The sequence below is a fragment of the Podarcis bocagei genome (genome assembly GCF_964188305.1).
Source record: "Podarcis bocagei genome assembly, chromosome: 9".
NCBI classification, from domain to species: Eukaryota; Metazoa; Chordata; class Lepidosauria; order Squamata; family Lacertidae; genus Podarcis; species Podarcis bocagei.
The window spans coordinates 78,213,787-78,231,868 of record NC_138134.1 but is presented as its reverse complement, the minus strand read 5'-3'; the positions used below and the strand labels follow the sequence as shown (position 1 = coordinate 78,231,868).

General features: G+C 47.2%; 1 protein-coding gene across 9 annotated transcripts; it reads right to left on the bottom strand.

Moving 5' to 3' along the window:
- Positions 1 to 1,331: 1,331 nt before the first annotated feature.
- On the bottom strand, positions 1,332 to 17,415 carry LOC308594304 (collectin-12-like). Of its 9 annotated transcripts, none has more exons than XM_081207336.1 (10): positions 17,173 to 17,403; positions 16,636 to 16,739; positions 16,470 to 16,533; positions 15,263 to 15,436; positions 14,217 to 14,336; positions 12,779 to 12,880; positions 10,016 to 10,102; positions 8,026 to 8,177; positions 4,410 to 4,516; positions 1,332 to 1,692 (listed from the first exon to the last, which is right to left on the bottom strand). In XM_081207336.1, the coding sequence occupies exons 3-10, from the start codon at positions 16,495 to 16,497 to the stop codon at positions 1,533 to 1,535; spliced, it is 930 nt and encodes a 309-aa protein (XP_081063462.1). In that variant the 5' UTR covers positions 16,498 to 16,533; positions 16,636 to 16,739; positions 17,173 to 17,403; the 3' UTR covers positions 1,332 to 1,532. The 9 variants fall into 9 exon arrangements, with proteins under 9 accessions (XP_081063462.1, XP_081063461.1, XP_081063463.1 ...); XM_081207335.1 differs by having other exon boundaries at positions 16,636 to 16,714; positions 17,173 to 17,402; XM_081207337.1 differs by having other exon boundaries at positions 4,410 to 4,513; positions 16,636 to 16,714; positions 17,173 to 17,399.
- Positions 17,416 to 18,082: the final 667 nt, after the last annotated feature.

Here is an 18,082-nt window from a genome sequence, read left to right as displayed (position 1 = left end):
TAGGCATTAAATATTTATTCAGGTCCAGCAGAGTTCCACCCACCATGTCAACTACAGGCAAGCAATTGAAATTTAAAAGTCTAATTTAATGGACCAAAATAACTCTTAAGGACAGGATAACACTATGAGACTAATCCAGGATTTCAAAGAAATTAAGCAAAGAAGGTGTAATTAGAAAAGGAGTGAAATTGCTTGGCCTATGTTTGGATCTTGTTTATCTTGCTTAGAGATAGGATGCCAGGTGCACCGGGTTGCCTAGCAACAGTACACCACCAAAAGTCAGGCTTGCTGACTTATGCACCCTCACTTTAGAACTGAACTGAGTAGGACAGAGGTTTTTCTTAATCAGGAACTCTTGAAAAGATGACTACTGGAAAGCAGGAAAACTCTGATGTTCAGCTGGAAGACTGCTGGAGCTGTGGATTCACTGTTGACCCCACTGGTCGAAGTGTGTTGAAGTACTAACTGATAGTGGGCCCATGCCTGGCAGTTTATGAGCCAACTGACGTTTGCAAGTCGTAATATGGAACAAGACAAAGGAAACTGGTCAAATGGTCAAAGGCCTGGAAACGATGCCTTATGAGGAACGGCTAAGGGAGCTGGGCATGTTTAGCCTGGAGAAGAGGAGGTTAAGGGGTGATATGATAGCCATGTTCAAATATATAAAAGGATGTCACATAGAGGAGGGAGAAAGGTTGTTTTCTGCTGCTCCAGAGAAGCGGACACGGAGCAATGGATCCAAACTACAAGAAAGAAGATTCCACCTAAACATTAGGAAGAACTTCCTGACAGTAAGAGCTGTTTGACAGTGGAATTTGCTGCCAAGGAGTGTGGTGGAGTCTCCTACTTTGGAGGTCTTTAAGCAGAGGCTTGACAACCATATGTCAGGAGTGCTCTGATGGTGTTTCCTGCTTGGCAGGGGGTTGGACTCGATGGCCCTTGTGGTCTATTCCAACTCTATGATTCTATGATTCTATGAAACTGACACACTCACAGGAAGACCAATTCTCTCAGAAATAAAGAGGAGAGAGACACCACTGCTCTGACTGCAGGCAGGATTGGTCTGGGGGAAGTGAAATGGCTCCTCCACCTAGAGAGGCCACGAAGACCCTTCCTGTTCCCAATAGGGGGAGTAATCCCTAAAGACAGGAGTGTTGTGTCCCCCCCCCCCCAATCTGGTAAAATGTTCCCCTCTAGGAAGCATACTTAATCAATCTTCCTCCACTTGGTGCCCTCCAACGCAACCTGTTGGTTAGGGCTGATGGCACCTAGAAGGCACTGGGTTGGGGAAGGCTGTATTGGATTTATTGCAACAGAAAGTGGGCTACGACTGAGTCCTCCTTGCTTTATTTTCCAGGAGTTTTCATTATCTGAGGTTGCAAAATCAGGTCACCTGAGGATGCAGGATTGACAAAAGGCTTTTGAGTGCTGGTGTCTGAGACCTGATCTCTTCCATGCTCTTAATTCCATAATCTGGATGATTGATCATGGCTTCTATTAAAGGTGGGTCGATTCATTGTCCACGAAGAGTTTTAATTGAACCATCGTTTATCAGGCTTCTTCTTACATATGCTTCTTTTTTGATCAAGACGGGGAAAGTTCTCCCAACATCGCAGTGGTGTTGTACATTTTGCTTTTATTCCACAAGCCCGTTTATTATTCAGGTCATCTGGCTTGCCGACTACCCAGTAACTGAAAAGAAAAGGAAGCACAAATCAATGAGTCAGTCAAAACCAAATTATCCACATGGGATGTTTACTTTATTTCAGCATTAAGAGATCTCCCTCTCTCAGAACTTCGGATTACAGGGCATTCAATGAAGCTGGACTGACAAAAGAAAAGGCTTCTTCACACAGCATGAAGTTAACTTGTGGAACTCACTTCCACAGGAGGTGGTGATGGCCACCAACTTGGAAGGCTTTAAAGCAGAGGCTCCTAAACCTATGTGGCCTACCACCTCCTTTCAGAAAAAAAATATATATACCCAGCACCCGCCCTGGAAACTAACATTTTCTAAGTGAACAAATGAAAGATGCAGTGACAAATTTGCATTCTTTTATGTATCTATATTTCTACCCAGTGCTATTTTTCTAGAAAAAAGATGCCGGAACTCACCATGAATGCCTCCCTCTTTCTCTTTGAATTGCACCCACCTGGGAGGTTCCAGAACTGAGTTCCTGTGAGTTCTACCTGAAAAAGCCCTGTTTCTACCTATATCCTACAACCTAGTAAAGAAAGATTAAAATTCCATGGAGTGGACCAGAGTTAAGACTGCCGGCTCAGTCCGATCCATCCCAGGGGCGGAGCCGGTGCCGCATCCTGCCTGCCATGGGCCAAATAGGCAGGCAGTCTGCGATCCACTTCCTGGGTCTGGGTGAAGCCAAAAAGGGTTCACCATAGCCTGGGAAAACCTCTCACCTCCAGCACAATTGCCGGATCCAGGTAACCTTTGTTGCCAACCCACAACGGAGCCCACCCTGGCAGTAAGCGTCATTACATAACAGATGAAACACATATGAATGGTTTTCCAAACTTCTCTTCTCTTCTCTTCTCTTCTCTTCTCTTCTCTTCTCTTCTCTTCTCTTCTCTTCTCTTCTCTTCTCTTCTCTTCTCTTCTCTTCCCTTCCCTTCCCTTCCCTTCCCTTCCCTTCCCTTCCCTTCCACCCCCCTTATTTTTATTCAACGTCTCCTTGGATTGTTCCAAAAAGATGACTTCTAGTGTTGATTGCAAAAGATGACTTCTAGTGTTATGAGAGTAGGAGAAAACCTTTTCTCTATCCTCTTTCTCCACACTCATTAGTTCTGAGTGGACATAGGATTCTGCAGTTAAGAAAGACTCAGGAAATGGTGATAAAATACAGCAGCAACCCATGCGGAGGTATTTTTTTAGAAAAGTATTTATATATGCTAAATGGCGAAATATTTCAAAGCGGTGTACAACACTGAATTTATTTATTTTTTAAATAGAAGATAAAGAGAAGTAGGTTCTTTATTCTGTAGTGCCAGAGCTGGTAATTAACTGGGATGGTGGTGGTGGAAAGCTACAATAACCACTGAATGATACTATGGAACAAAGCAAGCCCTGTGTACCTGCATTCCGACACTTCAGCAAATATTTAAGAAGCAGTAGAATTCCTCAAACTATCATAGTTTAACAAGATGAGGTAAAAAAGCATTGCTTGGTCTTCTAAAGAATGGTGGGGAGCAGAGCTGAGGGGGAGGCAAAGGGGACATTCTGTCGCCACCCTGCACTAGTCATGGACTGGCCATGTTGTTCGGATGCCTGATTATTGTCTTCCAAAGTAACTACTCTATTCTGAACTTAAAAGTGGAAAGTGTGAAGCTGGTGGTCAACAAAAGAGGTTTAGAAACTCTCTCAAGGCAAATAAAAAAAAATGTAGTATAAACACCTACAATTGGGAATCACTGGCCCATGAGCACTCCAGTTGGAGAATAGCCTTTACCAAAGGTGTCACGGACTTTGAAGACACTCAAACTCAGGACAAAAGGGAGAAATGTGCTAAGAGGAAGACATGTTTGGCAAACCCTCACCGTGATCAACTCCTGCCTGGAAACCAATGTCCCCACTGTGGAAGGATGTGTGTTTCCATAATTGGCCTCCATAGTGACTTACGGACTCAGTGTTAAGACAATCTTACTCAGCTACAAGTGACTGCTAAAGAAGAAGAAGAAGAGGAAGAGGAAGAGGAAGAGGAAGAAGAGGAAGAAGAGGAAGAAGAGGAGGAAGAAGAAGAAGAACAAGAAGAAGAAGAAGAAGAAGAAGAACAACAACAACAACAACAACAACAACAACAACAACAACAACAGGGATGATTTGAAGGACTACAGTGTCCATGTACATGGTGAGGGTGGAGAGAGACTGTGAGAAGGCATGGGTGAAGGGGCATTTGGCTATGTGGAGTCCTAGGTGGCTGGTGCCCATAAGTAGTGGCAGAGTGGAAGGCAAGGAGACAAACCATATGTGGAAGCAACGACTGGAAGAACCACCTCAGCTCCACCCAAGATTGGTTGTAGGTATAAGAAGGCTGAGGACAGACTGAGGTTGGTGAGGCACATTCGCTCTACTGGACCAGCCCCTGCCATGTGGGGCGATTTCTTGTCTCAGTGTAGAAGCCCTTCATTGTTGAGCATGAAACTACTATCAAGCCCAAGCCCCGTCAAACTACGCAGCATTACCATTTCTGATGAAGCTGGACAATATAATATTGCTTCCATTCTACAAAACCGCCTTTCTGACATGGAACATAAAATGCAATGGAGATAAAATACTGTGCTGGGTTCTAGATGCAGGCAAAGGACAGGAAGAGCTTTCAATGAAGAAAGAAACATGAATTCTTAACAAAATTTCTACAATATAATAAACAGAGAAAGGTTGCTTCCAGACTCACCCTCGGAGAAGGGCAGTTTCATCTATCCATTTCCATCTTCCCATATAATATAGCCCAATCCAGAAGTCATGTTGTTCGTTTTTAATTGCATTTTCCAGGAACTCCTGCTAAAAGCACAATCAGAAAGTCTTTCCTAGGAATAAGAGGCCAGAATCCCCTCTCAGGTCACCCCGAGACTGTGGCCTCATCTGCACTGTGAAGTATCATACCTAGGGGATTTTAACATCCATGCCGACACAAAATTACAAGGGGCCTCTTGGGACTTCGTAGAAAGCATGGCCTCCATGGGGCTGTCCCTAAATAAGTTTGGCCCAACTCATAGCCGTGGACATGCCTTCGACCTGGTGTTCACCTCTATGGATGATGGTGATCTGACACTAAGTAAAAGTGAAACAAAAGAAGTGTCATGGTCAGATCACTTCCTGGTGCAACTGGACTTCTCCGCGACCCTTCTCCTCTGCAGGGAGATGGGACTGATTCGGATGGTCTGCCCCTGCCACTTAATGGATCCAAATGGTTTCCAGAGAGTGCTAGGGGATGTTTTATCCCATGCTGATGGCTTTCAGCTGATTCCCTGGTGACTTGTTGGAATGCAGAGTTAACCAGGGCTATTGACTGTCTGGCTCTGAATTGCCCTCTCCGATTGCATGAAGCCTGGACAGCCTCATGGTTTTCCCTGGAGCTGAGGACAATAAAACAATCATTGAGACTGCTAGAGCGCTGGTGGCAGAAAACTCATTCTGAATCGGACTGGACACAGGTCAGAGCTCAATTTCAAGCCTGCCAAGTGGCAATGGTGACGGTGAAGAGGACCTTCTTCACCCCCTCTATTGCATCTGCAGAAAACAGTGGCAGGAGACTCTTTCAAGTGGTTCGCAATCTATCGGAACTACCTTTATCATCAGGGCCTGGTAGGGATCCCAAGATCTCCTGCAATGCTTTTTCAAAGATTTTTTGCAGATAAAGTTGCTCAGATTCGGAAGGAGGTAGATTGCACCATGGGAGTAGGGCCGAGGCAGGAGAGTGCTGGAGTCCTGTCTAGTCATGTTATATGGGATCAATTCCAATCTGTTACCTCCGATGATGTGGACAGGCTGCTTGGATGAGTGAAACTAGCCACCTGTCTTCCTGATTCTTGTCCATCCTGGCTGATAAAAGTGAGCTGGGAAGGGTGGGGTGTTGGGCGCTGTGGGGTGGTGAATGCTTCCCTCTGTGAGGGAGCCTTCCAAGGCCCACTGAAAGAGGCGGTCTTTAAACCGCTTCTTAAAACCATGTTTAGATGCTGTCAAAATGGTCAACTATTGCCCAGTCTCAAATCTTCCATTCTTGGGCAAGGTGATTGAGCGGATTGCTGCTGAACAACAATCCACGCCTGGAGAATGCGGACAATTTGGATTCCTTTCAGTCGGGATTCAGGCCTCACTAGGCGACTGAAACTGCCTTGGTCGTGTTGGTTGATGATATCCGGCGGGCTAGGGACAAAGGTGAGAGCTGTTTCCTAGTTCTGCTGGATCTCTCAGCAGCTTTTGACACCATCGATCATAACGTCCTTCTGGACCGTCTAGAGGGGCTGGGAGCTGGGGGCACTGTTATACAGTGGTTCTGCTCCTTCCTCCTGGGGCGTGTCCAGAAAGTGGTGTTGGGGGATGAGTGTTCAGACCCCTGAGCTCTCACTTGTGGGTGCCTCAGGGTTCCAACCTCTCCCCCATGCTTTTTAACATCTACATGAAGCTGCTGGGAGAGACCATCGGGGGTTTGGGCTGGGTGTTCATCAGTATGCGGACGATACCCAGCTCTACCTCTCTTTTAAATCAATACCAGTGAGGGCAGTGAAGGTCCTGTGTGAGTGTCTGGAGAGGGTTGGAGGATGGATGGTGGTTAATGGATTGAGGCTGCATCCTGACAAACAGAAGTACTGTTCTTGGGGGAAAGGGGCGGGTTGGTGTAGAGGGCTCCCTGGTCCTGATGTGCAGCCTGGGAGTCATTTTGGACTCACAGTTGTCCATGGAGGCACAGGTTAATTCTGTGTCCAGGGCAGCTGTCTCCCAGCTCCATTTGGTAATCTGGCTGAGACCCTAACTGCCCGCGGACTGTCTCGCCAGAGTGGTGCATTTTCTAGTTATCTCCTGCTTGGACTACAGCAATGCGCTCTACACAGGGCTACCTTTGAAGGGACTCAGAGGCTGCAATTAATCCAGAATGCGGCAGCTAGACTGGTGACTGGGAGTGGCTGCCGAGACCATATAACACCAGTCCTGAAAGATCTGCATTGGCTCCCAGTATGTTTCCGAGCACAATTCAGAGTGTTGGTGCTGACCTTAAAGCCCTAAATGGCCTTGGTCCTGTATACCTGAAGGAGCGTTTCCACCCCCATTGTTCACCCCGGACACCGAGGTCCAGTGGTGAGGGCCTTCTGGTGGTTCCCTCACTGCGAGAAGCTAAGCTACAGGGAACCAGGCAGAGGGCCTTCTTGGTAGTGGCACCTGCCCTGAGGAACGGCCTCCTGTCAGATGTCAAGGAAATAAGCAATTCACTGGGAAACAATTTTTTTGTTGCATTGACACCTGCAGTTGTTCTAACCTAATTTCGACATGCTGATTTCATATCTGAAGTTGGTTTTGTTCTGTAAGCTCTAGTTTTTTTGCAATTCATGTTTTCACTTTTCACCATAATCTTTGTTTTTCACAATGCAATAATTCAATATTTTATTAAACACATAGCCAAAGTATTACAATATGAGCATAAATGTAAGTGACGTATAGCATTGAACATGACATGTATAGCATTGAAAATGGCATGTATATCTATGTACAGTTGGAGGTATGCAAAAAAATGTATTCCCTTGGGATACACAGTATGCTGGGGAACAATTTGTTTTCCATTTTCTGTTGCATGAGATTTTTCAACTGTTCTTATATGTTCTTTCAATGCTGATTTCAAATCAGAAATCGATTTTCGTGTATGTGCTATAGTTATCTTTCAATTTCTGACTTTTGCCGATATGCCATATTTACACTGGGGATAAGTGGACACTGACATGTTGATCTACCCTAAGCACATGGTAATTATTGTTTTGCAAACTTAATTTTTCTTTATTTTTTTAGTTTTGTATCCAAAATATTTGTATTTTTCCGATCGGACCATGGCTTCTTCTTTAAGTAGACAAAAATGTGTAAACAAGCCTGTTTGAGTGTTCACATATCTTGGGATATGTGCTGCTGCTGTGCACTGGGGCCGAAGAGTTACAGAATGTCCTGTGCTGTTCTCCAGAGGGAAGATGCCCAGAGAGGTTTCAAGTGTGGGGGCTTTGCATCATCGCCCCCTGGTGTTTCCCACAATCCCTTCCCCCCTCAGATTCCAAAGTGGGTTATCTATCCACAGAACTCTGGGAATTGTAACACTGTGAGAGGAATAGGAGGTCTGCTAAAAAGCTCTCAGTATCTTTAACAAACTTCCCAGGATCCTTTGGGGGATGCCATGACCGTAAAGTGGTACAATCATGCTTTAAATGCATGGTGCAGCTATGGCCAAAGTATCTTGCCCAGGAAGGCTTAAAACCATCAAATTGCAAAGGATTATTCATGCCATTTCTATATACAGTGTTCAGCTAGCTTACCTCCTCTTTGTCGTTTTGAATAATAATCAGTTTGGATTTTTTATTCTCACAAAGCCTTTCTGCATCATGCCAGTATACTAGTCCATCATCAAATAAATAGAGAGCCTCTTTGTATGGCTGCCACTTTTGACGATGATTTGATGTGAGGTCATCTTTGAACCAAGCCAGAAAGTGGGAAGGTGGGGGCAGAAAAGCAGATTTAGCAGGAGCTGGGCTGAAGGTCTAACAGAACCTGCCCCCCCATAAAGTCATTATGAATTACATACTGATATTTCATTACAATCCAGCAAAAGACATGGTAGCTACTCTGAAAGGTTCTAATAAAGGACACATTTAGCCAGGTCATTTGTACTCCATTTCCTTCCTTGTTCCACTGTTTCCATTCATCAACAGATTGGTAATCCTATGAAGATTGTGTGGCACCCCCAATCTCTGCCCGAACAGTAGCAAGATTCTGGGAGGTTCCAGTTGCTTGCCCAGGGTTGTGTTTCCATTGAGAAAATTGAGGAATAGTGGAGGTGAGTGTCGTTTATTTGACACATATTTAGACAACATACTTCAGATGAGATTCTTGCATGCCAGTGCAGCCTCCTCCAGCCACATTGAATTCTACCTCTTTCCCCTTTCTTGTTCCCAGAACACCTTGCTCTAAGCAACTCTCCCCCCCCACCTCATTTTTAAAGGTGGCATTTTTCTTGTAACCTATGTAATCATTCAGCATAGCCTTGACAACCTCCCCTCCCCAGAAATAGCCTGTCAGAAGTGCTTCACTCTAGAGCATTCAGGACCAGGTATAAACCACACTGAGAGAGAGCTCCAATTCAATGGGATGCAGCGATCTTCTCAGTGTTTCCCAAACTTGGGTCTCCAGCTGTTTTCGAACTACAGTTCCCATCATCCCTGACCACTGGTCCTGCTAGCTAGGGATGATGGGAGTTGTAGTCCAACAACAGCTGGGGACCTAAGTTTGCGAAACACTCTTCTAACTCCTAAACTTTTTCTCTGATACCTCTCGCAGTATTAACAAACAGTCTTAACAAACAGTGGAACAGTAACAGAAAGGTATCCTGTTTCTTTCACAGAGACATTACTGTGGGTGTCTGCTATAGGAGAGATATAGTAGTCATGGGAGATTTCAGCTACATTGATATCCGCTGGAACTCACTCTGTCAAGAGTGTAAAGATAAAGGTAAAGGGACCCCTGACCATTAGGTCCAGTCGTGGCCAACTCTGGGGTTGCGGCGCTCATCTCGCTTTAATGGCCGAGGGACCCGGCATACAACTTCCAGGTCATGTGGCCAGCAGGACAAAGCTGCTTCTGGTGAACCAGAGCAGCGCACGGAAACGCTGTTTACCTTTCCGGTACCTATTTATCTACTTGCACTTTGACGTGCTTTTGAACTGCCAGGTTGGCGGGAGCAGGGACTGAACAACGGCAACTCACGCCGTCGCGGGGATTCGAACCACCGACCTTCTAATCGGCAAGCCCTAGGTTCTGTGGTTTAACCCACAGTGCCACCTGTGTCCGTGTCAAATGTGTAAGGTCCAGCAAATTCCTCATTTGCCGTGCTGACAATGGTTGGCAGGGTAGAGTCACAGTGGTCGGGTGATAATGAGCAAATCCCAATTTGAGGCACAATGACCCGAGGTCTAAGCATTGGAGGGGTCCCTGTTCACCTCATATGGAGGGTGAGGCACTTCAGTCTTCATATCCCAAACTCCCAGAATTCAGCCAACTTCCGCCACCAATTAGGAATCCATTCAAGGAGGAGTTTATCAATTCACACAGCCACAAAAATCCAAAGTCACAAAACTCTAATCCAAATTTCTCCCTCGAGTTGCTTGGCCTTTTTCTCAAAGTGGAATTGATAGATTCTAGAGGAGGGTGGGACCTTTATACCTTCAACAGCTGTGCAGATGAGGGGCTTTCAGTACATGGGTTCCCCCTATCCTCTGATTTCTTAGCATCACCATTTTAAGAATAACTTACTGATTGCGGACTGGACTTCATTTGCTCTGTCTGCCCATATAAGCAATTCACCTGCTAACTTCCCAGCTTCATCAAGTATTTCAGAATCTGAAAGGTTTGGATAATTCAGGTCAGTGAGATCTCAAACAGCTGTTCAACTCTATAAAAAGGCTGTTTCCCTATAACTTGTGACTGGCCACATTCTAGCATTCAGGGTGGTCTGTAATCTGCTGAGTATTGATCTGCCCCCCCCCTCCATAACGCTTTGTATTTTTAAGAAAAATCTCAAGCGGTTTACAGCATATTAAATCAATAAAACATAAATAAAACAATCTGAAGAAAGTCAAATACAGTGGTGCCTTGCAAGACGAAAAGAATCCGTTTTTTCGTCTTGCGAAGCAAGCCCATTGACGGATTAGCGGATTAGCGCTATTAGGGCTTTTAGCGGCTTTTAGCGGCTTATCTGCTGGTCGGATCAGCTGATAAGCGGCTTAGCGGCTTAGAAAAGGGGGAGGAGGAAAAAAACCCAGCAGGAACTCGCAAGACATTGTCGTCTTGCGAAGCAAGCCCATAGGAAATTCGTTTTGCGAAGCACCTCCAAAACGGAAAACTCTTTCGTCTAGCGAGTTTTCCGTCTTGCGAGGCATTCGTCTTGCGGGGCACCACTGTATAAAGTATACAGTCAAAGCAACATAGCAGAAAACTGAAATATTATCTTAAAGATTTCAAAATAAAACATTACAAAGGAGGTCAACTACAGAATACATATTTAACATCGTAGGGCTGGTGAGTGTGGGCCCTGCTCCCTAGGCCAGGTGGAAAGGGCCTTGCGGGAAGCGGCCTCCTCGCCCCACAGTCGGGCAGTGTTCCTCTGGCCTCATGAGGAGCCTCTTCAGTGGGGCTGGTGAGTCTGGGCCTCGCCCCCTAGGCCAGATGGAAAGGGCCTTGCAGGGAGCGGCCTTCACGCCCCACAGCCGGACAATGTTCCTCCGGCCTCATGAGGAGCCTCTTCAGTGGGGCTGGTGAGTGTGGGCCCAGCCCCCTAGGCCAGGTGGAAAGGGCCTTGCGGGAAGCGGCCTCCTCGCCCCACAGTCGGGCAGTGTTCCTCTGGCCTCATGAGGAGCCTCTTCAGTGGGGCTGGTGAGTCTGGGCCTCGCCCCCTAGGCCAGATGGAAAGGGCCTTGCGGGAAGCGGCCTCCTCGCCCCACAGTCGGGCAACGTTCCTCTGGCATCATGAGGAGCCTCTTCAGTGGGGCTGGTGAGTGTGGGCCTCGCCCCCTAGGCCAGGTGGAAAGGGCCTTGCGGGAAGCGGCCTCCTCGCCCCACAGCCGGACAATGTTCCTCCGGCCTCATGAGGAGCCTCTTCAGTGGGGCTGGTGAGTGTGGGCCCAGCCCCCTAGGCCAGGTGGAAAGGGCCTTGCGGGAAGCGGCCTCCTCGCCCCACAGTCGGGCAGTGTTCCTCTGGCCTCATGAGGAGCCTCTTCAGTGGGGCTGGTGAGTCTGGGCCTCGCCCCCTAGGCCAGGTGGAAAGGGCCTTGCGGGAAGCGGCCTCCTCGCCCCACAGTCGGGCAGTGTTCCTCTGGCCTCATGAGGAGCCTCTTCAGTGGGGCTGGTGAGTCTGGGCCTCGCCCCCTAGGCCAGGTGGAAAGGGCCTTGCGGGAAGCGGCCTCCTCGCCCCACAGTCGGGCAGTGTTCCTCTGGCCTCATGAGGAGCCTCTTCAGTGGGGCTGGTGAGTCTGGGCCTCGCCCCCTAGGCCAGATGGAAAGGGCCTTGCAGGGAGCGGCCTTCACGCCCCACAGCCGGACAATGTTCCTCCGGCCTCATGAGGAGCCTCTTCAGTGGGGCTGGTGAGTGTGGGCCCAGCCCCCTAGGCCAGGTGGAAAGGGCCTTGCGGGAAGCGGCCTCCTCGCCCCACAGTCGGGCAACGTTCCTCTGGCATCATGAGGAGCCTCTTCAGTGGGGCTGGTGAGTGTGGGCCCAGCCCCCTAGGCCAGGTGGAAAGGGCCTTGCGGGAAGCGGCCTCCTCGCCCCACAGTCGGGCAGTGTTCCTCTGGCCTCATGAGGAGCCTCTTCAGTGGGGCTGGTGAGTCTGGGCCTTGCCCCCTAGGCCAGGTGGAAAGGGCCTTGCAGGGAGCGGCCTTTATGCCCCACAGTCGGGCAATGTTCCTCCGGCACTCATGAGGAGCCTCTTCAGTGGGGCTGGGGAGTGTGGGCCTCGCCCCCTAGGCCAGGTGGAAAGGGCCTTGCAGGGAGCGGCCTTTATGCCCCACAGTCGGGCAATGTTCCTCCGGCCTCATGAGAAGCCTCTTCAGTGGGGCTGGTGAGTGTGGGCCTCACCCCTAGGCCAGGTGGAAAGGGCCTTGCAGGGAGCGGCCTTTATGCCCCACAGACAGGCAATGTTCCTCCGGCCTCATGAGAAGCCTCTTCAGTGGGGCTGGGGAGTGTGGGCCTCACCCCTAGGCCAGGTGGAAAGGGCCTTGCAGGGAGCGGCCTTTATGCCCCACAGCCAGGCAATGTTCCTCCGGCCTCATGAGGAGCCTCTTCAGTGGGGCTGGTGAGTGTGGGCCTTGCCCCCTAGGCCAGGTGGAAAGGGCCTTGCAGGGAGCGGCCTTCATGCCTCCAAGTCAGGCAATGTTCCTCCGGCCTCATGAGGAGCCTCTTCAGTGGGGCTGGGTGTGTCTGGCCAGGTGGAAAGGAAAGAAGCTCTTCTATGGGGCAATACCCCTTGCTGGAGCAGGGGCAAGGAGTGGCCCTAAGTGTATGGACTATGACATCTTCCTTACCATTCCTTCCTTGGAGGGATGGTTTCTCTTTGATCATGAAGTCCCTGATCATTTTCATTGCTAAATCTATTTCAGGTGTTTTGTGATCCCGTTTATGAATATCTATGGAAGAGTTAGAAGGGAAAGAAATGGTGAGTCAGCTGATGCGACGGTACCTCCACCCAAGAATTGCTGCGGCTGATTTGGAATCAAGGCTCCCCGTGTGTTAGCAATTTTTTAAGGCTCTTCCCATCTCAAAGGAAAAGTGTTTAATGAAGCATCAGGCAGCAGAGTGGGCAGCATTCCAGTAATAAAATTGCATTAAAATGAAACCTGTAGATCACCCTGTGAAGGGTGGTCTATAAATTGAATAAAATCAATGTGGATAAATAAAGGCCAGGTTACAACATCTCGTAACAACATTAAATAAATGAGATAAAGTAAAAGCTCAGAGTTAGGGCCACATCCAGTGCCGCAGTGCCACTGGTGAAATGGACTTCTGTATGGACAAGGAAGCTTTTTCTCCTGTCCCCTCCAGCCCAGCCCACCACGTGCCCTCAAAATTCCCACTGGAAGCAGAAAAACTAATATTCCCCACCAATACCCAGAAAACGCCTAATATTCACACCAGTATATCTGGAAAACAAACAGATATTAACCAGGTGCCAAAATGGCAAGTGTTGATGCATTATATAATTCCAGAGCTAGGACATTTCACAATCAGGGTGATACCACACAGAAGGCTCTTTTCTGTCATGCCACCTAATGGACAGTGGGACAATGAGACAATCCACTCCTATGTCCAAGATCTAGGGACCTGAGCAGGTTGTACAAGACAATGTGTCCTTCAGACCCTTGGGATCCAAGTCAGTGAAGACTTCCTAGGTCAATACCAGAACCTTAAATTCATCCCACAAATGAATAAGTAACACACGAAGGGCTTAGACTTTTAAAAGGAGACACACACAAACATCTGATTGCGCTCAGAAATCAATATGATTTCCCTGTCCTTTGACAACGTCTACTCATCTAGGGCTAGGGAGAAGGTCAGAGACAGAGGATGGCTTCCTAGATGACTTGAAGACCTCTTTTGTTTGCCCGTGAGATATCCTGCAGAACCTGTGACAGTCTCTTTAAGAGAAGCAAGCTCTTACCCAGCATGCAAAGATAAGAAGAAAGACGAACAGGGAGTTGCAAGTAGGACAAGTGACTGCACAGGTTGCTTCATAATGTTGGCCTAAAAAGTCTCTGGAGCAGCTAAGCAGTTATTGAGGGGCAAGAAAAAGGCATTTATTTGAATGGGTGAGATTTAGCCACATCCTTACCTTGCGCACTGGAATCAATGGGAGGTGAAAGGGCTTAACTGTGGTTGGATTATGGTGACACTTTTGAAAGTATTCTTCATACTGACGTAAAGCCAACCAGGATAATGCTAAAGGCTTACACAGCCTAGACTTACACAGACTAACTGCTCCAAATGCAGCAAAAAACAGGATCAGGCACAGCATCACTACAATAAATGTACCAATGGAAGAGACAAAGAACTCTTTTATCTCATGCAAAACAGCAGCGAGTTTTCCTTGGTGGACAAAAAGAAAGAAAATCTGCTTAAGTACCATGGCTAACTTTTTTGCTTTTTCATTTCAAGTGACAGTAATGGATCCAGAGGGAGTCTAACCCCATCCAGAACAGGCCATATCCCACCCATCTTGTCTAGGGAACCACCCACTGACTGCACCTCAGTCTTGTCTGGATTAAACTTCCGTTTATTGGCTCTCATCCAGTCCATTACTGAGGCCAGGCATCGGTCTAGTATGTCAACTGCCATACCTGCAAATGTAAAGGGGAGATAGAGCTGTGTGTCATCAGCATTGCTCACAACACACTCCAAAATCTGGATGACCATACTCTGCATGGGGGATGAAACTGAACTTTGAGGAACCCTGCGCTGAAGGCTCCATGGTGCTGAACAGAACTCCCCAAGCACAGTGACCCAAGCAGGACTAGAACCATTGCATAGCAGTGTCGCCCAATCCCAGATCAGTCAGTCCCTCTGGAAGAATACCATAGTTGATGGTAGTGAAAAGCAGTGCGAGATCAATGAGGATCAACAGAGCACACTTCTCCTGCCTCTCTCCCAGTAGAGCGAAGGCTGTCCTGTTGCGAAATAGCTTTAATAAACGAGGTCCCTACAAGATGCCTGGCTTGAGATTCTCTTTGTTGCATGCTTATTTAAAGGTTTGGCTCCTCACCTGGCTGAGGAGCAGTGCTATAGAGGTAAATTCTTACAACATTGTGGATCAGTGGAGAACACAGCCTGAGGCTGGCATAGAACTAGTTTGCTTGGCTAAAGGAGCCTGTTGGAGTGACAGAGCACGGCTGGCTTTTCTCCAGGCCTGCCCACCACGACTGGCCACATATGCCTCCTGTTGTTCTCCCACCTTTCCTTTCCAGTGTGTTCCTCGACTAGGCTATGAACCAGTTCTATGTGTGCTGCATACATACCCTTTCTAGGAGGTGGTTTTCGTCTGCGTTTTAGTATTGACCTGGATGCCACATTAGATCTGGAAGAGACATTGGATCTGGAAGCCACATTAGATCTGGAAGCCACATTGGATCTGGAAGCCACATTGGATCTGGAAGCGGCATTGGATCTGGAAGCCACACTGGTTCTTGAAGCTGCATTGTGGTGTTGGGTCACATAGTATGTAATTTGCTAGAACATTAGCTAAAACTTGCTACAATGGCACAAAATATCCATTGTGTGCTAGCAGCTAAATCCCAGCAGGGTAAATCCCTGAAAAACTTGTAGCTCAGGAGCAAAATTGTAGGGAGTGATGATCCTGCAGGAATTCAGTTTTCAGCTCTACTCTGCAAGACAAATCTCATTTCTGTTTTTTTAACAAGCTTGGTGGATCAGGGGAATGATGTGAACATAGTGTATCTTGATTTCAGTAAGGCTTTTGACAAAGTTCCCCATGATATTCTTGTGAGGAAACTGGTAAAGTGTGGGTTGAATGAGGTAACTGTTAGGTGGATTTGTAGCTGGTTGACTTACCGAACCCAAAGAGTACTCACTAATGGTTCCCTGATTCAGGTAGGAAGCCATGTTGGTCTGACACAGTCATAATTAAAATTAAAAAATAGTCCAGTAGCACCTTAGAGATCAACTAAGTTCTGGCTATAAGCTTTCGTGTGCATGCACACATCTTCAGATACAATGAAGGAGAAGTCACCAGACCCTTATATATAGTGGGAGGGTGGCCTGGGTATTTCTCAGAAGGGTATTGGGAGATGGGTGATTGAATCAATGGGTATGGTAAACTTGTTGACGACTGTTAACGACTGCAATTAGTTCTACAGGAAAAAGCAAGGGATAGTTCAACAACTTTATACACAACTTGGCTGAAGGAATTGGCAGATGACACCAAACTGGGAGGGGTAGCTAATGCCATGGAAGACAGAATTGGGATTTACATAGGTTTTGCCATTTCTTGAAACATTGTTGCCAAACTTGGCACAAATGTTCCCAGGGTGGGGGTGGGGGGTGCTCCTCATCACCATTTAGATACCAGGTTCCATTTTTGTGCCACTTGAGATATCATCCCCAAACTCTGCAGAAAGGAAGGCTCAAGGTCTCCCTCCCAAGATTGGGTTCAGGAACTCCGCCTTCCTGTATGGCACTGAAGAGGAAAAAGTAGGAACAACTTACGTTCTGTGAATGTCAGGCCTCTCGCCATTTTAACTGCTCATTTGGACTGGTGCCTTATGTCATCCTGCGTTCAGAACCATATAAAGGAGTAGACAGTTAGCACAACTTCTATGAGAGAATTTAGTGCTCAGAAACCAAATCAGAGTAGCAGTCTGCAGAAGCTCACCTCTTTTTGTTGACAGGACCTTATTCTTAGCTGCCATCTTATCTCTTCATTTTGAGTGGGGTCTCATCCTGGAGTTCTTCTTAGTGACCATTTAATGGATTAGGCTGTTAAAATAATGTCTTGAGTCAAACCTACCGTTTACAGAGCAGTCATATCAAGCTCTTCATTATACAAGGGAGTAGACATGAAAAGCTCTCTGGCATCCTGTCCCCACTTCATTTATAGACATGGAATCTCCTATTCCCTGAAAATACAGTGGGAGAGAAGCAGACTGCTTTTCTCCCGCTGTAAAGGGGCAGCTGGGGCCTTCTGAATTCTAGCTTAGTGACATACTTCATGCAAAAGGCTCCAGTTCAATCCACAGTATTTCCCATCAGAAGGATCTCCAGCAGGAAGCCTTAGAAAGACCTCTCTTTTCCAGAGATCATGGGCAGCTGTTGCCAGTTGGGCTAAACAGCACATGGGGCAAGACAACCAATGGCCTTAGAAAAAGGCAGCAGACTACAAGCGACTTATCCCCTTTCCCCTTTTGGATACCGTGGTGCCTCCCGGAGTCCTTTATCTTCTCTCTGCCTCAGCTTCTTCCTGCAGATGTTCCTTCCTTCAACGGCTCCAACCACCTTCCGCTTTGATGCAGAACATTCCAGAGTTCCCATTCAGCTTCTGCTCCTCCCTGATTGGGACTGGCAGGCAGCCAATCAGCATTCCACATATAGCAGAAGTCCAGGAAAATATCTAGTTTAGTTATTGCTTACTCCACTTCCGTAGTACTCTCATGCACAAAAGTGACCTTCACGAGTATCTTTGGAATTCTGCAAATGACAGTCATGTTCTGTCCCCTTTAACCGCAGGGCTAAATGACTTCTGGGGAACTTCTTCAGTTAAGTGGATGAGCACCCCATCCCTCAAATTGTTGGATTTTTCTTCTTCTGAGACTAAATTTGGAACATGGACTGTTATCTCGCAGCTATTCAAATCCAGCAGTTCCACCCAGAATAATAATAATAATAATTTATTTATACCCTGCCCATCTGGCTGAGTTTCCCCAGCCACTCTGGGCGGCTTCCAATGGAGTGTTAAAAACAATACAGCAGTAAATATAAAAAACTTCCCTAAACAGGGTTGCCTTCAGATGTCTTTTAAAGAGAAGATAGCTGCTTATTTCCTTCACATCTGAAGGGAGGGCGTTCCACAGGGTGGGCGCCACTACCGAGACCATATCAACTACAGGCAAGCAATTGAAATTTAAAAGCACAATTTAGTTCTGAATATTTTTTAGCCTTCTACATTGGTACCTCGGGTTACAGACACTTCAGGTTACAGACGCTTCAGGTTATAGAGACTGCTAACCCAGAAATAGTACCTCAGGTTAAGAACTTTGCTTCAGGATGAGAACATAAATCGTGCGGTGGTGGCAGCGGCAGCGGGAGACCCCATTAGCTAAAGT